Genomic DNA, 19,390 nt, shown 5'->3' with positions numbered 1-19,390 from the left:
TAACAGTTTTCTTGCTATCCATAGGATTCTCAATAGCAGAGATCAAATAGAGTTTTGTTACTCTCACTTCACTGTTTCCAGCAACACTAGTGATGCTTTTGCACAAACTTAGAAAAACATTACCATTCCAAATGTAAATTTGGAATTGACTTTCTCAGCATCACAAAAGCTAATGATTTTATTTAAATACCAAAATCTTACAGACTAGATGATCTGGGTCACCTCTATAGGCTTTCCTCAATGGACAGTGGATTTCTCAAGCCACATATCAGGTTACAAGGCTGTTTGTGGAGCTTGGGTTTCACAAGACAGCTGAGCTTATTTGATTGCTTGCTACCACCAAAAAGACAAGTCTCACTCCTGGCTATGTACTCCTGCTGCTTCCCTTTGTCACTGTAGTATTTGTCAGACAACCTAGCATGCCATTTCAGCTTGCTGAAACCACAAAAAAACAGAGTTGGGGGAACAAGAGAATAGTTTTCTGCTGGGTTAGAAAGCTGAACAGACTCACTGAGAGGTCACACAAGTTTCACAACTGGCTCAACGGCTGTGGAACTGTATAAGTGAGGTCCCTTTTTGACTGCTATGGAGTCACCAGGTTTACTCAGCCCAATCATAAAACCTTATCCCAACATTCACAATGAAAAAGGAGTTATCTTAAAGCTTGTCATAGTGGGAAAAGTAACCAATATAAGCCCAACTCCCTTAGAAACAAGCTTTCAGGATATAGACAGCTTCCTTCACCTGTAGTTTTCTGCAGCACTCAGTATGACACTAGAATAAGAGGTATTTACAGACTGAAAAATAATTCACGCAAGTCTGCTTTAATCTAAGGCAGAAATTAATATAAGCAAAGTGGGGAAGAATATAATGTTTGCTTAGATGGGTTCTATAGTAAAAAGATTGCTCTTAAATTCACTGCATTCAAGATGAAATTAAAAATATAATTGTTAATATGAAGTATTTCTGGATCTAATTCTATCAGTAGTAACATTTTGTCCCAAATATTATAGGTATTTCTGTACATTAGAAAAATGAGAAAAATAATTTACAGTATAGGCTGCTGACTGGCCAGTAGCTGAACTTCCAGAGGTAGTAAGTCTGGTATTCAAATCTTCTGCAAGATGAGTCTGTATATCACAATTACTCTGTGAGAGAGGTATTTGAAGGTTCTGATTACTATACATTGTTGCCTCATCTTCAGTTATAATTTCCCAGCTCTTTAAAAAGAAAATAAAGAAAAAGCGCTTTAAAAAATAATTCCAAGTTACAAATAGTTAAGACAAGCTTTTTTACTAGATTAAAAAGTTACTTGCATTTCAGAAACATTTAGAGATTGTTTTTACCTCAGGGGAATCTCTGTTGTCTAGATTTTCTGTATCCTCTGATATTTGTCGCCGATGAGTGAACACATGCTGGGCCTCCAACTGCACACTACTAATATCTGCAGCAGCTATATTGTCCCTATTGGGGCGGGGAAATCAGCATACAGTAGCCATATTTTATCTTTCAACAGTAAGCTAGGCTAACAGCAAAAACATACATTATAGTCATTTTGGCAGAAGAAAAAGAAACAGTCATGAGCTATAAAAGTTAATGTAAACTGTTTAAAAAGAATAAGCATTCATGTCAGCGTGAAGTGTAAGTTAAACTGAAGAACCAGATAGCACTCCAGGTATTATTTTTGTAATTCACATGCTAAGGCGGCGGGGGGGGGGCGGAATCTGAAAAAAACAAGGTAAACAAATTAATGCAGTCCCTGCTGGGAAGGAGGCACCAGGCTTAGAGCTGGAAAATAATTTCCTTTCCATTACTACAGTTATTATCTCTTACAATTGCAACCAGTTTCTATTTGAATGCATACTTCCAGAGAACAGGAAGAGTACTGTGCAGTTAAAATGATCACTAGCCAGTGACCATTACCTGGGGGCTTGAAGGTTAAGCAATGGAAAGCTTTCTACTAGTTCTCAAGCTGTTCACTTTCTAGCTCTCCTTGCTTTCAACATAACTAGAGTTAACTAGTTACACTAGTTAATATAAGACTTGAATTTTCGGGCCAAAAGACATACTGAGCAGTTGGTCTTTTCCATTGTGTTCTTCTGAACTCATGATTGACATAGTAGGTCCTGCCGAGGATGTCTTGCCTTTCTTCCCAGCCTGAAGGTAGCGGAGGAGATTCCTGCTGCTGCTGTTGTGGCTGGCTGGCATCATCTGGTTGGTCCAATATAATCCACCCAGGCTAAAAGGTATAATGTTAACCACCTTTAATATTACCAAAGCTGAAAAAGTATCTCAATTTATTAAACCACCCCCCTTTTAAGGTACAGTCCCACTACATCTTAAGCCAGTAAGATTGGATCCGGGTTTTATTGTGTATATTTCTCATTAAATGATAGGACAAATTATGCATGCAGAAATCTTACTTTTAATTCAAGTTCCTTAAACATATTAGCATCAAAAGTTGTTTATTCCAGGAAAGTAAACAGCATTCACATAATAGATTAAAAGAAGTAAATAAATTTCATTTCATACATATGCTGCAAATGTACTAGTCAGATGAGCATACCATTTTGTAACAGAAAGTTTAATCACAGCAAAGGTAGTAATGCTGATTAGAGTTAAGTCTTGAAAAGAAATCCATTGATCTAAATTGGATGTGCTTACAAAGATTACAAATGTAAAGTAGTTAAGATCGAAATATCCCTATAAATTGGAGAGAGTTGAAATTCTAAAACCAGCAAGATGTCACTGTCTGGCTGGCTGGGGTCACACAATGTTAAACTGCAGTAAAAATACTGGGCAACAATACTTCCATTAATTCTAAAACAAGACAAGTTACACAGACATATGGCAAGTCAGTACCAGAACAAAACCAGAAGTCTAATGTATGTTTTCTTTTTTAGATATACTGACAAAGCCACCCCTTTAGTTAGAAAAACTGCTCCAGAATTTTTATGCAGACTTACAACTTATACAAGATACAAGTAATTGCTTTTGACTGGTTTGTTTCTAAAACACTGTATAGCTTAGTGATTCCTAACATTCATTTTTACTGTAAATACCCTTAATAGCTGAAGACATTTGCTAGGTTTTTCAGCAATAAATACATCTTTTCGTACCTCTAATTCTTCAGCCTGTTCTGTGGTTTCTTCTTCAGACCCATTGCTTTTAGGTAAATAAGTCATTTTTAATCTAAGGTGGCCTTTAACTCTTGATTTATGGCTGCAGAAGAGAAAATAAAATGTTCTTATTGTGCACTTGTGAAATTGTTACCTGGAAATAAAATAGCTGAAAAAGCACAGCTACAGGATTATTCTTAAGTTTCTTAACACAAACTTGGCTTTTTATAGTTTAAATTAATGAAGTTCTACAATGGTATTGAGTTTTTAGACTACTGAATACACCTTGATATTATGTACCATAACTGGAAACCTTTCTTTTCAATTCACTCTTCTGAAAACTTCCCTAGTATCCAATGCATAACAATAACGAACAAGAAAATAAGAATAATGACAATTTAGTTCATATGATTATAATAATTTGACTGTGTGTAGACAATCTATCAAGCATTGTTTCAACCTACAGGACTACTTTTCCTAAAACTTTAAGTTACAGCAAGCTCATGTACTTCAGCATCCGCCCCTCTGTATTTAGCTTAATGCATCATTAGAAGCCTGAAAATAGGATGTTCCCATTTTGATTTTATTTAATATTTTCACTTGGTAAAGAAATCTGCCAAATTATCTCGTCTGTTTGACTATTGGTATAAAACGAAAGAAAATAAAAGTCCTCAAAATATCACTAGTGAGTCAACTGGATACCTGCACATCATCTTATGAAAAGATAAAAAAACCCCAACACATCACTAAAGTCTAACGCTTTGCCTTTTTTTTTTTCCATGCAGAAAAAATGATTTAGATTTTCTGATATCCAGAAAAACATTTCATGTGTCCTGGTTTCAGCTGGGATAGAGTTAACTGTCTTCCCAGTAGCTGGTACAGTGCTATGTTTTGAGTTCAGTATGTGAAGAATGTTGATAACACTGATGTTTTCAGTTGTTGCTCAGTAGGGTTTAGACTATAGTCAAGGATTTTTCAGCTTCTCATGCCCAGCCAGGGCACCTGACCCAAACTGGCCAACAGTGTATTCCATACCATGTGACGTCCCATCTAGTTTAGGAACTGGGAAGGGGGGGGGGCGGAATCGCCCCTCGGGGACTGGCTGGGTGTCGGTCGGCGGGTGGTGACCAATTGCCCTGTGCATCATTTGTACATTCTGGTCCTTTTATTACTACTGTTGTCATTTTATTAGTGTTATCATTATTAGTTTCTTCTTTTCCGTTCTATTAAACCGTTCTTATCTCAACCCAGGAGTTTTACTTCTTTTCCCGATTTTCTCCCCCATCCCACTGGATGGGGGGGAGTGAGTGAGCGGCTGCGTGGTGCTTAGTTGCTGGCTGGGGTTAAACCACGACACATGTTGGATTATAAACATGTTCATTCAGATCATATTTTGGTTTCAGAAAAGCCCACATCCCTTTGAAAGAGGAGGTAACCTGCTATCTTACTTTCCAATACAATAGTTAAAGTAATTCATTTCAGATTATTAACATGTTAATAATTCTTACTCAGCTTGAGGTATTGGGAAGGTAGTATTCTTATTATTAATATTTCTGTCTAAGTAAATGCAAATATGAGCAAAATTGGAGAACATGCATAAACAATACTAAAGCATCTAAAAGTTACATGATTTCAAGGCAGAAAAGTGCCTGAAACTGTGACAGTATCTCTTACTACAAAGTATTGCCAAATTCATGTGGTAGCCACTACAAGAAGAGGTCAGATTAACAAGCAACAATTTAAGTTAACTTATTTAGAGACAATAAATATTATTCTTCATTCATTTATAGGATAGGAAATGTTACATTCAGAAAGATAGGAGATCAAAATGAAACTTGACAGTCACTAACCCTGTTAAAACCATTGATCTCCTAAAAATCAATAAATGTAAAATACTTCAAAAATACTTCTGCTACCAACATGGCTAAGAAAGATCTACAGATCCCACATGTTTTGATGTTATTTCTAAACTGGAAGCTATTATCTGAAAAACATTGACATGCATTTTATGTATTTTATTTCTAATAAAAGTTGCTAAAACCTGCTCAGATTTAGGTTAAGAATCTACATTTAAAAAACAAACATGAAATGCATAACACTAATATCAGTGTCAAAGTGTTACCTATCATTTAAAAATTCCTTTGGTTTTTTTTTTTTAAACACAGGCCTTCCTAAAAGTTAAGTAGCTTTTCAGTTTAAGTTTTGTTATGTTTGTAAACAAGGTCACATGAAACTGCTTACTTGAAACAGGCAAACAAAAGACACAGGAAGGCAAGAAACAATTTCAACTTGAAAAGGTATAAATGAGTTATGGCATAACATTGGTCAGTGATTTCACTGTTCAGCAAAACAGTAAATTGTTCAGATGAAGTTATAATGTGAATTATATCATGGCCTGAAGAAAAATGGTTTATTCTTACCAAACAATGTGTAAGTTTCTAAACAAATGCTGACTTTCTAGTAGAACTACAAGTATCTTACTCCACTGATGCTCAAATTTCTTTAATGAAAACATAAAAATTTAGACAATATTTAGATATGTACAAGTAATTACATAACAGCGTTGTTTAGATATGAAAGTTAGAATTTTTATGTGGCATTTACTAACCTTCTTGGATGAAGAACAAAATCCTTGAATGTATATGGTCTCTCCATACTTGGATTTTCTGTCTGGAATAAGACAAGTTTTTTCAAGAAAAAAACTGTATCAAACACTTGAAGCTAAACAAAATTATCAGAAATTTACAATGAGTTTCTTTAAAGGCCACATAACATTTTAAAATTTAAATTATAGGTTTAGGTACAATTAATAGCAATACCAGATTTAATCTTACTAGTAAGACTAATTCCCCAGTTCAAGAAAAAAACCCAACCTTTCAGTGTATACCTATATTACAGTTTCTAAAGCACAGACAAAAACCTGTTTAGCCTGAAGTCAGGAGACAGATTCTCAATTTTCACATTTAAAAGATCTACCATACCTCTGGGTTTTTTTCCTCAGTATTTTTCAAATATTTTTTACACAGAACATAAATAAAAAGCCATTTCTAGCTTTAGGACTTGGGAGATAAGAAGAATAATCACAGAAGAATCCATTCTGAGAACACCTCTGTTCTGACTCACGAAAGTGAAGTTGCTCAACAGAAATAAGCACAGACGTAAAGAGACATAATTTTATAAATATACCTCCCAGGTACAGGTAAAGAAATATTTATGAGGGATCATTAAAGAAAACAAAGATATTTCTTTTTCTGGTTAACATAAATATTTATAATCCATCTGAAGTTCTGCAATTCTTAAAAAAATTTGATTTTGACAATACCGTATGTTTAGAAACATTTGTAAATCTCTAAGTCTTCCCCACCCCCTTTTTCAGCTGTTTGTAAATTCTGTGGAGTAACTCAAGGCTGTCGTTAATCAATGCATTTTAACTCTTTCAATAAGTACTGTATGAGAAAAAACTTGCAATTGCTATATTTGTAGGCCTTTTAATTAAGAACAACGGTACATGATGCAGTCCTCAAAGGCTGAACTAGTTCCATAATAGTATTTTCAAAAATATCTAATATGTGTCAATGTTTGATTGGAAAGAAACAAAAATCCAGGATCTAAAGGTTAGACATTATTAAGTTAGAGTTAGAATTTTATTTGCAACTGTTGAACTTTGTTATGAGAAAGTCCTAAGATTCAGCTGACTAAATTTTACTGAATGTGATAACTATTACACTGAATCTCAGAAAGAAAAATGCTCTCTTGTATTTCAGACATTTCAGTGTAAGCTCTTATTAATACAATTTAGAAATACTACATTCAAGTTGAAGTGTTCCACCTTCACTGAATTAAAATGCAGATCTTCAATCCCATAACGATATATGTATTACACTGGTGTTATCTGCAAGGTCAGGTTCTATACTTATAAAATTAATTGTCTTACAACGAAGGTAAATACTTCTTTGAAATTAAAATGGAATTAAGCTTGGCTTTTGGTTTTGTGGGGTTTGGGGGCTTCCCCCCCTCACCCTCCAGCATTACATTACTTCTACCAACACACACACTAAGACACTGTGGAAATACATCACAGGGGAGAGAAGAAGAAAAAAATTATCTTCTTAATCTAAGTTTTATAATTATTTTTCTGACTTTCCAAAAACAACAGTTACCTTCGATTCAATGCTAGATTACACTTGGATTAATACATTTTGGTTTTGGAAAGAGCAAATTCATATCTGCCAACTATCTTACTAACTTACTTGCCAACTATCTTTACTAATTTACCTTGCAGATGATTTGCCCTTTTTACATGTCCCTGATTACCAGCTCTTTTTAGTTATGAACAGCCTGCATTTGCATAGTATCAAGCAAAACTAAAATTGCATGTAATAAAGAATTTATAAACTGATTTTATTTATCCAAGATATATTTACTTAAGTAAATGAAAGACTTTCAAAAAATCCACCTATATTTGGGCCAATAAAGTACAATGGATTTAGATGGCAAGACCAAGTAATTAAGAACAAGGAAACAGGAAGACGGAAACAAAGAGGAGACAGGGAAAAGTCGACGTTTGAGGAAGGTAAGAAAATAGCCATGGAAATACTCAAGTGAGGCTCTATAAATTAGTTCGGGGGGGGGGGAATGCACCAACATCTCCCAAAAGACTCCAGATATGGCTGTCCAGCTTATTAGTGGGAAGTGAAAACACAGACAGTCTTCTCCAGACGGACATTACAGCTAGTCTTTCCCAGACACCTAACCGAGGGAGAGGAGTTAACGTGATCTCACATCCCAGTTACAGTGGGAAACAGGACATACCTGTAACTACTTCCAACACAGTTCTTACTGGAATGAAAGAACAACTGCTCTTGGAAAGGCTTTGCCGCAGTTGTTATCCTATCTTTGCTGATAAATCTGTTAGTATTTGCTAATATTTTGAGACCTCAGAAGAAAATGAAAAGGCTTACGTATTTCAATGTTCTTGGTGATATTTCTTTAAAACAACATGCTTTGCAAAAGGAATACAGAAACAAACAAACAAAAAATAATGTACACAGCAACACTAGCTCTATTTCCCACTTACCCTCTTCTGTATCTGTTTATGGGAATAAGGAATATTAAAAGTAAATTTGTAGACTTTAAAGAAAATATTTTAAGAAATATTGCAATAATTACAATCTCTTCTTGTCTTTAAGACTGTTTCAAACCTTGCATTTTTATTCTTGAAAAAGCTAAAAGTACTCCTAACTCTCGTAGCAGCAGAAACCAATATGTAAACACAAGGTAATCTACACCTTTTGATAAAGATCAAATCCACAAAAGAAAACCAAACAAAAAACCCACAGAGCAGGAGAATTTAATCACCTATATTATCAGTACAGTTAACTTCCTTAGATGACTAATACAGTTGCATACAGAATCATTTTTCTCTTTCGCAGTCTTAAAACAGAAACAAACAAACAAAAAATACAAACCGGTAACTGATAAAGAGGAATATCCACTTGCCCAAGAAAATCATCTCGAGTCTACAGAAAATAAAAACAAGCAAAAAACACAGAAAGTTTAAAGTTGCAAAGTGTTTTAAAAACATTGTTCCAAACCCTGATAGCATAGTAATGCTTTCCAAGAATTTGAAGACACTCTTAAATTATAGACAACAAAACTTGTTCTGTACAGAACGAGTTCTGATTGACCCAACACTCAGAGCCTTGGACAGTTCTGCCTTCCTCAAAATAAATGAGGTATGAGGGAGCTGGGGGTGGTGATTTAGATTGTTTTTTAAATCATATAGACTAATGGTAATACAACCAAGAGAGAGTTGTTCAGCATCAGGACTAAGATGGTCAGCATCTCCAGTAGAAACATCATCCTAAAGGGCAAAGAGTAAAGGCATTCTTTCCCCTTAGCTGTTTCAGTAAAATAATTGTCTTGGTATATGGTTAGGCAACTAAACATTTATCACGGATTAACACAGAACTAAAGACTTTCCTCCTAGGAATGCCTGACAATTTCTAAAAGCCTAGACAGCTGTTTAAAACAGACATACATATGAACTTTTTTTTCTTTTCAAAATAATACAGCTACTGTCAAAAATAAGACAAAATAAGCAAAAATAAGTTTCATCTGTGATAAGTGCTTTGGAAGTTCCAGCAATTCCAGCATTCCCAAGCCTGGCAGCAGGAGCTTCAAGTTTGGCATTTCCCCTACCCTCTGCCCAACATTCCTGTTGACACCTGAAAATGTGCTAAAATTTGTTATATCTATGAAAAAATACCATTTGCCTACACACATTGGGGAGTTTAGCTTTAACAATTAAAATCTGAAAGATTCTGCCCTGACTTGGATGTCTGGACTGTCTGACTACGACTAGACTATGAATGCCGGAACTTTGCAGCCTGATTCCCTCCAGCCTACACTGTAGTAGCAGGGTAGGGACTGACAATACATGGCATCATTGTACAGTTTACTTTTGATCACTGATTTTTGCCTGCCAAAGAAATTAAGATTTTAGTAATTTAGATAATTTCAGTATTTGCCAATAATCACTGCCAACAGTCAAAGTACTTAACTTGACTTCTTACTAGATTACTGGAGCATACGCGGAGTTGTTTCAAGTTCATTTGTGATTTTAAAGCCTTCACGAACCTCCACAAAAGCAAGAAAATTTATTATATGGGTCATTTAACATGAAGACATATCACTGCCTGTGTGCTAAAATCAAGAGGGCATGAATATTTTAAAAGGTGTTTATAAGCCGATAGCATTTTTCAAAAATCTACACTATAACAAGGCTACGCTTTTTCACAGAGACAGAGTAAGGAACTGTGAAAGTCTTCAACAGTGTAGCCTGTGCAGCCTCTGGATTTCTAGTCTTCCCGATTTTTCCAGCCAACAAAAGATTTGATGCCTATTCTTTCCTAAATCTGTTGGTGTACCACAAGCTTTTATTCAAGCTCATCACCCAAGGATTTTGATGGCTTTCTTCCATAAAACCTTCCACTATGAAGCTCTGCATCTCACCGACATCTATTCCCTCCACCTCTGGGCAAAGCCGTGTGTTTCACTTTTCTTCTAGCAGTCCAGTTCTACTCATTTTTTGTCCCATTGACGGCATTCTCCATTCAAACAGCTCTGACATTAAAGGCCATAGGTATTTCTTGAAGCAGTTCCTTCTCCCTTAATAATTCTGGTATTCTTTTTCTTTAGCTCTGTTGTGCTAAGTTTGTCCATTTAATTTTTAAATCATACATGTATATGGAGAACCAGTGCCACACATTTGTATAAGCTCTAATTTTTACACCTCCAAAAAGCACAAGTAGACTGCAGAGCTTGTCATAGATGATAACATGCTAGAAACCTAGAGATACATAGCTTTAATTTGTAGTGTGTACGTCTTATATTCAGATTTTAGGGGGGGGAAGGGGGTGGAAATAAAAAAAACTACCCACCTTTTTAGTTCACAAACTCATTTGAGATAGAAAGCCTCAACAGGTTTTCACACCTGGAGAGTCTGAAGCTTCCCTGAACTACTGAAGGAAAACTTTCTGTACTATTATAGACCACAAGCTTCTGGAAAAATATAGCTATCATTTTTGCCTATAAGGTTCTTTTTAAAATGGCACGGCACATACCTTAGACATGTTAAAAGGCTTAGTATTTGTAAAGTTCTTGGCAATCCTCAAGTGGAACATGCCTTTCAAATAAATTACTGGAATGTGGGACAAAAGTCTGTTGTATTTTAGAAAACCTCAGAACATTGTGTTTGTTACCAGCATTATTTTAGTACAGGCTCCTGTTATTCACTTTATTATTCTGCTGTCTCTCCTGCTATTTTTAGCACAGCTAGCCTCAATAACCAACCTTTAACATTACCTTCTCCTCCAGCCAGAGAGTAAAATCCTCCAGTGGAGATTTTTTGTTGACCTCCAAACAACTAATACATAGATCAGATAGCAGGAATGCTCTTTAGCAATGTCTCTCGCTATGACAAGCTGACTAACTGCCTTCAAAGAAGCGCCAAAGAAGCTTTGAAACAGACATCAAACACGTTAACAATTAAATGCCAATGGAGTTGAAACTGTTTGGATCTCTGTTTCATGAGAGCAGGCATCCCAGTTTTTTCCAAGACAGACAAGTGGGTCAGTTGTTCTTGTCAACTTCTAATTTCTTAACAGCCAGAGAACTCAAACTTTCTGCTTGCCAAACCATAAGTGCATAAACCTCAATTAATGCCATAATACACTAACAAAGAGGCCTTTTATTTTACTGATTCGTTGGTTTAGTCTATAGAAAGTTATTAAAAACATGTGAGGACAGACAGCTGCTGTATACAATACATTTAAAGAACTCTAGTGAAATGCCAAAGTGAGTGCTCAAAGAGGAAAAGCACCAGAAGAAAGTAATCCAGTCCAAAACTCACTTGCATCTATTTTATGAATACATACTTAATAAGCATTAACAGTTAAGATTTGAGATTTTTTTTTCTGCAATTCCCATCAGAAACTGGATAGAAGGAGATTTTAAACAGACATGCTTATCTGAGTCACACACTTAAAAGCAGTACTGAGAACATTATCCATAATTTACCACGTTTGAAGACAGTTAACTGAATTTAATGCCTTTCTTAATTGCTTTCTTAATTCACAGTGCCTTTTGAAACAGCTCTTGTAGAAGACTGGGGTGTTGAAATAACAGGTATTTTCTCTACCAACTTCTGTGACTAATTTTTCTTGGTGTTAGTGCATGAATTAGAACTTACGTACATTCCCAGTCTTTTTCTAACTAAACAGACAGCTAGTTGTGCATAAGTTGGTCTTCACACAGAAATCTACAACTGTATGGCAAAATGAGAAAGCATACAGCTTCTACTGGAGGGAATATAAAGTATCAATTGAAACTGAAAAAACAAACAGTGATCCTGACTATCGCTGCTTAAGAAAACAAGAGCTCAATAGATCCCTTATAAAACCAACATTCTTCTTGCTTAAACATCAACATTAGTTACAAGCTTGATGAGAATGAAAAAAAAAAAACCCCCAAACCAACCCCCCCCCCAACTTTCCTGAGCTACACTAGCAACCAAGTATTTTTTTTTTCATGCTGCGCTGAGTATATTATTTGGTTCTCTAGAACTCTAAATCGAGAAAAGTGAGCTTTTTTCTTCCATAAAATACTGCCAGCATATGCTATTCATGACAGGAAAATAAGTTTAAAAAAAAATTCAATTATGTTAAGATCTTACCAAATTCATAGATTCTAAAAGTAATGTTTTCTCTATCTTGCAAAGCAATAAATACTTTGTTGCATGTATTTTTAAGGGGTAGAGGTAGATGGTGAGAAGATTTTTTTTTTTAATGACACGTAGGCATTTCTTTTTAGTTGGCATCTATGATCAACTACCTATGATACTGAGATATAAGAACCTACCAGCATTTTCAAAATAGAGAAGATACATACTGTTAGATCAATGGTTATTATGCAACATATGTTTCTGCAGGACCTTCAGCCCTGCTGGCTGCTTCAACAGCAAAGTGTCAGCATAACATGCCTCAGCAGTTTTATCATCTGTTTAACAGACAGCATTTAAAAATGACACTGAAGTTATTTTCACTAATTCTCCCTCGCTTCCAAAGAACTGCTTCTCTAAAAAGACCAGAGCAAAAGTGTCATCTGCTTCTCCATTTACAGCTTACACTTTTTATATAGAACCAGAATCTTATAGATAGCTTCCTTAAAAATTCATATTTAGTCTACAGTAATTTTATAACAACATTCATATATTACTCACCTCAGTGTTTGTTAGTTTGAGAACTTGTGCTTAGAAGTTCATTAAAAAAGCAATTTAAGATAGCTTTTTTATTTTGCATACAAAAACTCATTTTCACCTAGGTCACAGGAAGACAAGAAGTCATCTAATATAACGAAAGCATACTTAAGCACAACATAAACAGAGAACAAGTCAAAAGTTAGTAACTTGCATATTTTATTCATCAGGAATTTGACTTCCTTTCGTTTTATGGATGGATGTGCCAAATAAGCTACCATATAGAAAGCAGGAATATTACATTTTATGAAAAGTCAAGAGCCAATCCAGATTTGGCCTCCTGTGTTAAACCAGTCAACACTCAAAAAAAAAAAAAAAAATTCAGAGAAGAGTACCAAATTTAATTAGGTACTATTTCGACAATCCATTCCTTACATAAAGTCAGTTAACTTCACAGTACTATAAAAACATAAAACTTTTGCATCTATTTGTGGAAGCTTTTGTGCCAAATCTTAAGACTTCAAATAAATTTTGAAAAACAAACCCCTGTAGTAACAATTCCAGGTGCACTTTTGCCTTCACCAATTAACACCACAAAGCTTAAAACACTCAAAAAAATGTAAAACCCTATCAAATGTTAAACTGCACATGTAATTTGGCCCCTGAAATGAGCAACAAACCAGATATGACAGATGTTAACCACACTGGCTAATCAATACACTCAGCCAAAGGACTCAAAACACAGTCAACAACTTATTATTCAGAGCAAAAGGGAACAAACAGAATTAAAAAAAAAAACAAAAAACAACCAACACCCTCCACCCCACCCCCCCCAAAGAAAGAAAGAAAGAAAGAAAGAAAGAAAGAAAAAGAAAGAAAGACAAACAATTTGCCTCCAAAAGGAAGACAGAGAACTGGAGCATCTCTGCATCATGGTCTCCCTCCTGGGAAGTTCATTAGGTCCAGCATAGTGCCACACAGATGCACAACATAAGGTTGACCCTGGAAGCTGCTTTTTCCAGCCCTAAATATAATCTTGAATAGTTGGCCCAGGCTGAACAAGTAACTGACCCCTTCTAAGAAATTTCTGTGAACGTGGACCAACAGCAAGGCTGGATGCAGGCTGAATGGCCTCAGCCTACTGCAAAGTTAGTCCAGCAGTTTTCAAAAGCATTCTTAAGTCTACTGTTCTCAGCTACTGTTGATCCAAATTCAACATCAACACTAACTCAGGAATTCCCCGTGCCTTTGTACCAGCGCACAGCTAGCAGCCACACTGCAGTTTTCCATGCTCTTCTGCACACCGCATTAGTCCTCAGGCACTGCTGATCTGAACGGGAGCTCCAAGCCCTACCTATTGACCTCTCCCAGCTCCAAGCCTAAGCCTACTGCTGCCAGTCCTAAATGGAGGCAGATGACCTGGCTACAGTAGAACTTACCGGTTTGTCTTAGCTGTGCTATGCTCAGTTTAAAAGTCCTATCTGTCCAAAACCAGTCTGCATGAACTGACCTTGGATGCCTCAACCTCTGACACAAGACAACTACAACACAAATAACCCCCCCACAATTACAACAAAAGCGGTATAACAATTTATTTCAGATAAGCTCAGCAACACTTCTTACTAAAGTTACACTACAATCCCCACGTTAGACATCGATTTTATTGGCCTATAATTTGCCAGATGTTAACCACTTTGGATTTATTCTTTATAGGCTAAATATTTGTCCCAAATCGAACTTACTAGAAACAATGATTACTGCAACAACTGGCTAAGGTAGAAACTCTATTAAAAAATAAGTAATCTTCATAATAAATTGTGGAAACCTTTTTCTTTGAAAAGCCCTTGTGCTTTCACGTTACTGAACAAGACCTTCTCCCTCACACTAGGAAAATCACAGATTGCCAGAAAAATCATCTAGGTCTAAAAGAATCCAGTTGTACATTTCTTCCCACATTCCTCTTACTGAGTAGCTGGAGCGTCTCATTTGCATTTTAATACGCCCTAACTTCAATGACTCCAATTCAAATTTGTATGTAATTTCAGCCAGGAACTTGCTGCTGATGTCCTTCTTAAATTCTGTTTGCTTACGTTACAGTTGATACAGCTGAAAGTGACCCAAGGTCCCAAACAATAATTGCATCTATCTGTAGACTTTTCAGTTTACCGTAAACTGCCATGATGGAAAATAGTGTGATGTACTCTCTTGAAACAGAGATGATTATAGATCCATAAACCAACACTGAAATGAGCTACAAACATTTTGCTGGCTGCATTCCCAAATCAGCATGTTCTGTTCGTCACAGGGAGTGAGGAAGAAAGTTCACTTGAAACGGAGACACTTAACAGAAATGCAGGGCAGTCCCCTTAAGACAAGGGTGAAAGTCAGTCATAAGCAAATGACTCATCTGAAAAGGCCAATCAGTTTTCTTGCTTGCTCAATCTGTGAAATTCATCCACTTCTGGAAGATGAGAAAACACATGTTGGAACACAGAAGAACACTCTCAGCCCAGGGTGAGGGGAGAACTTGAAAGAGCATTTCTACCATTTGATCTTAGGTGGCTGCAAGGGCTGAGCAGGCACCAAAGAGCCTAGTAGTCAGATCAACACTCTGTGCAGCCTTGCATCCTTTCCCTAGTAATGGCCAAGAGCAGATGCTTAAGGAAATAATAAAAGCAGCAGTTAAGAATAGTACTTCCTCAAGTATATCCCCCAGTTTCCAATGAATAAGTTGTCATGGACTTTTTGATCCTGACATAAAAATACATATTGAGAATGTAATACCCTTTGATGGATCTTTCTTCAACTTATCTAACCTCTTCTTAAAATCCATTTCTACTTTTGGTATGCACATCTTGCAACACTGAGCACAGCAACACATAAGAGAATGTATTTGTTTTATAAGAGTGCATTCTCTGTTTAAATTCACCTCCCCTGAACTATAGTTTTATAAAACTCCCTTTATATGACTTTTTTTTTTTTTTTTCCAAAGCTGAAAAGCCCTTGGTCTACTTAGTGTCTCTGCACATAAAACTTAGCCCAATCTTGTGACACTTCTTGGTATTTTTCTAGTTCTGTTATACATGCTTCCTGAAAAAGGATGACCAGAAATATGCATGCATGCCATGCACACATATGGATTTGTACAACTCCATAATGGTGTTTTTAATTTTGTTGGTTTATTCATTTCCTAATAAATCCTAACCTTCTATTTGCCCTTCTACTGTCAACAAGATTTGACCTGACATTTTCAGTGAATCACTCACCATGACATAAACTATTTCCTGACCTGTATGGGAGACCCTTACTACACATGCATCATTAGCTGTTTTTCCTCTGTGTGCAGCACTTGGCATTTATCAACACTGATTTTCAAACTGTCCATTCTACTGTCTAGTCACTCACTACCATGAGATTTTCTGCAACTTCAGAGGTGACAATTTAATTCTTATTTTTGTTTCTTTTCTTTTAATTACTTGTCATCAATGACAAAGCTTTTTTCTGCACTTATGTCTTGAGAGTATTTTTCAGACTTTCTGCTAAGGGTTCTTGTCAAATATTTTGAAAAGCTCAGTGTCCTGCCTTAACCAGCTCACCATCTTCAAATGTCATTGCTTAGTTTGATTTGTAAGACAAAACTTCCTTTTATGAAAGCAGTGCTCAGTCTCCCTCCGTGTAACACAGAGCATATCATATGTCTACTAATTCTATTCCATGTACTCTTTCTTCCAGACCTGCCTGTTGCAGTAGCCTGTAGCTCCCCTTTTGGTCATTTTAAAATATCAGGATACTACTTACTATCTTCCTTCAGCAAGGGAATCTAATAGATTAAAAGATTATTCATTATAGTTAGTATTTCAACAATTTTATAGCTGAGCTTCTTGACAATTCTTGGGAAAACACCTGCAGGTACTATTAGTTTTGTTCGGGGCTTCTGTCTTATGCTATAATGCTTATGAAGACTATGATTTTTACATCACCATAATGTTTTCCAAGAAATGTTTTTGTTTAACCCAAAGTGTTGATCTAATTTCTCACACAAAGCAAAAAGTATGTACCATTCAAAAAAAAAAAAAGTTTATAGCAATGATCATGGTCTCGTATCTGAGAGCCTGCAAGTTATTTGGCTAGTTAGGTTTAAAGGGAAGAATGTCTATCTTGCCTTGGGAACAAGTTTTACTTCAACACATTCTTAACTGTATACTAAGCCTTAAGAGACAGAAGAGCTTATAGCTTGCAGCTATATTAAAGAAGCCATACCATCAACGCTTCCCACTCTCTCATGGTAGATTAGAAGGGCATTAATCAACCTGAAGGCTGGATAATTAAATATTTATATAAGTTGTTTCAAGAGCTCTGCTCTGCATGGTTTTGCAGTTTTAGCTTCCCCTTTTGTTGGCATGAGAAACCTACCCAAATGCAGTTCAGCTGCAGACTATAAACAGAATGAGGTTAATCAATTTCTGCAGAGCAAACACAAACAAAACTCCTCCTTAACATGTACATGTAGTGTCTGCTGGTGACTACAAAGCGCTAGAGCTTTGATATATAGGGTTATTCAAGTATTTTGCTACAGCCCAGACACTGTTCTTTACAGCACAATCATATTCTGAAAGTTACATATGGGTCACTGTTGCCAAATACAACTTGCCAAAACCGACAAAGAAAAATTTTAGGGATGGAGCTGATACCAAATAATATTAATTGATTGCTTCCTTTGCTAATGCTTCCACAGAGCAACCATTCACAGCTAGTCTTGCCTATAAGGTTTATCACATCTTTTGTGCATAATCTTTTTTTCCCCCTGAAGAAGACTGCTAATCAAAAGCTAAAAACATGAAGAAAGGTGGAGAAGCAGCTGTAAGAAAATGTTGAATTTAAGCAAGATGGAAACCAGAAAAAAATTGGTACAAATTATCAAAGTACTACAGGTCATTGTTATATAAAGGATGAAAGTAGGAGATCCCCTACAACTAATTATAAATTGTTAATTATTGTGATTAACAGTTTCCACCATCTTCCCTTTAATGCTTTGATGTATACTTCAACTTCTAAAATTTGTCTGAGACAAAACATAAATAGTATTATGTGATTTAAGTCTAACATAGTTAGACATGATTCCTCAGAAACACACCACCTTCCTTTCAACCCCAGTTCTCCTTGACTGAGCTGATATACCATGACACAGCAATGTGCCATAGAGAGTCTTGTAACATGATCCTTCAAGATATGCAATACTGAACAATACAAAAATTATTAGGTGATGAGGTTATTGTAGCACAGTAGCATAAAGAGATGTCAATTTGTGCTTTGCCTTGTATTGCCTCTATAATCTTTTGCTTCACTTGCCCCTTTTTCACCTCACTTCCTTGCACAGATTCGGGACACTGATACCTGTGCAACCCCTTTTCTCAATATGCAAAGACGGAGATGGCTGGAGATAAGCCACAGTTGTCTTCCCCTTCTCTTGGCACTTCTCCCTGGTTGGACCATGATCTTCTGTGAAGGAGTTTTGCTAAGACAGAAGCTCTACTTAAAGAGGGTGCAAGACAGAAGACAACCTCAGACTATTCAGTGCTAACTTGTGGTGCAGCATTTATCAAGGGAATCAAGATGTTCCAGGCACAGGTTCTGGTCCCCTCAGCATGTTCGGATCAGCTGGAAAATAAGTTTGTGAAGAGAGACATCCTCACACACAGCCCCCTCAAATTACTGTTTGCCCAGAATTTAAATCTAGTTCTGAAAGATTCAAATATCATCTCCTTTTACAAATACAAAAGGCAGAGTTCCAGAACCTGGTGAAAAAAGCTCGAGAGTTCCAACTAAAGGTTTTCTTCACACGAACCTGACAGTAGAAAAACGTTCTGGTTATTTTGTACCACCTCAGAAGTTTTTTTGCTTCAAAACACGTTTCATTCACTAGAGACAAAACTTGTGTAAAATCACTTGTAAACAAACAGACAACACCACAATGATTCCCTTAATTGTATAAGAAATTATTTTCAAGGTATACAGTGCCTGAAACAGATTTGCAAGTACATTTATGATATTCACATTATCTAAACAGCAGTGATACTGATGGGGAAGGAACGGATAATGCCAACAGGGATGTCAGCATAATATTATACTTGTGGAAGAGATTAACACAGCTTTTTTTTTTTTTTTTTAAAGCTTGTTTACGGTCTACAAGTGGAACTGTAGTCACTACTTCTGCCTTCCTCTGTACCTCTTAAAGTTTACATATGCAAGATTACATGTGAACTGTTTCCTTACTCACTCCTACCCTCCCAGTTCACAGCTGTGATGTCAAAGTGCTTTAGTTGCAGATTTATTTCTACCCTAAGCAAGAGATAGATGCGCTGAAAACACATTAAAAACAGAAATACAAAGTCCAGTACAACCTTCAATGCTGCAACCACGGACTACCTCTTCCTCCTGCTTCGCATAAATGAAATTCCACTGTCTACTGCAGAACCTATTCAATATGTTTCCAGTAAAGATCAGCAGTGGTATG

General features: G+C 36.1%; 1 protein-coding gene across 7 annotated transcripts in view; it reads right to left on the bottom strand.

Moving 5' to 3' along the window:
- Positions 1–19,390, bottom strand: part of NEDD4 (NEDD4 E3 ubiquitin protein ligase) — a 64,258-nt gene that overhangs the window by 18,766 nt on the left and 26,102 nt on the right. For 6 of the 7 annotated variants that reach the window (XM_069798169.1, XM_069798171.1, XM_069798172.1 and 3 more), the window contains 6 exons: positions 8,588–8,638; positions 5,728–5,789; positions 3,120–3,222; positions 2,070–2,239; positions 1,347–1,464; positions 1,053–1,220 (listed from right to left, as the gene is read on the bottom strand). In XM_069798169.1, coding sequence (XP_069654270.1) covers positions 1,053–1,220; positions 1,347–1,464; positions 2,070–2,239; positions 3,120–3,222; positions 5,728–5,789; positions 8,588–8,638 — 672 coding nt within the window. The remainder of the gene's footprint in view (positions 1–1,052; positions 1,221–1,346; positions 1,465–2,069; positions 2,240–3,119; positions 3,223–5,727; positions 5,790–8,587; positions 8,639–19,390) is intronic. The other variant, XM_069798168.1, reaches the window with a different exon arrangement.

The sequence above is a fragment of the Haliaeetus albicilla genome, chromosome 12 (assembly GCF_947461875.1).
Source record: "Haliaeetus albicilla chromosome 12, bHalAlb1.1, whole genome shotgun sequence".
Classification (NCBI taxonomy): Eukaryota; Metazoa; Chordata; class Aves; order Accipitriformes; family Accipitridae; genus Haliaeetus; species Haliaeetus albicilla.
The sequence above is the reverse complement of the archived record's forward strand: the minus strand, read 5'-3'. Positions and strand labels throughout refer to the sequence as shown.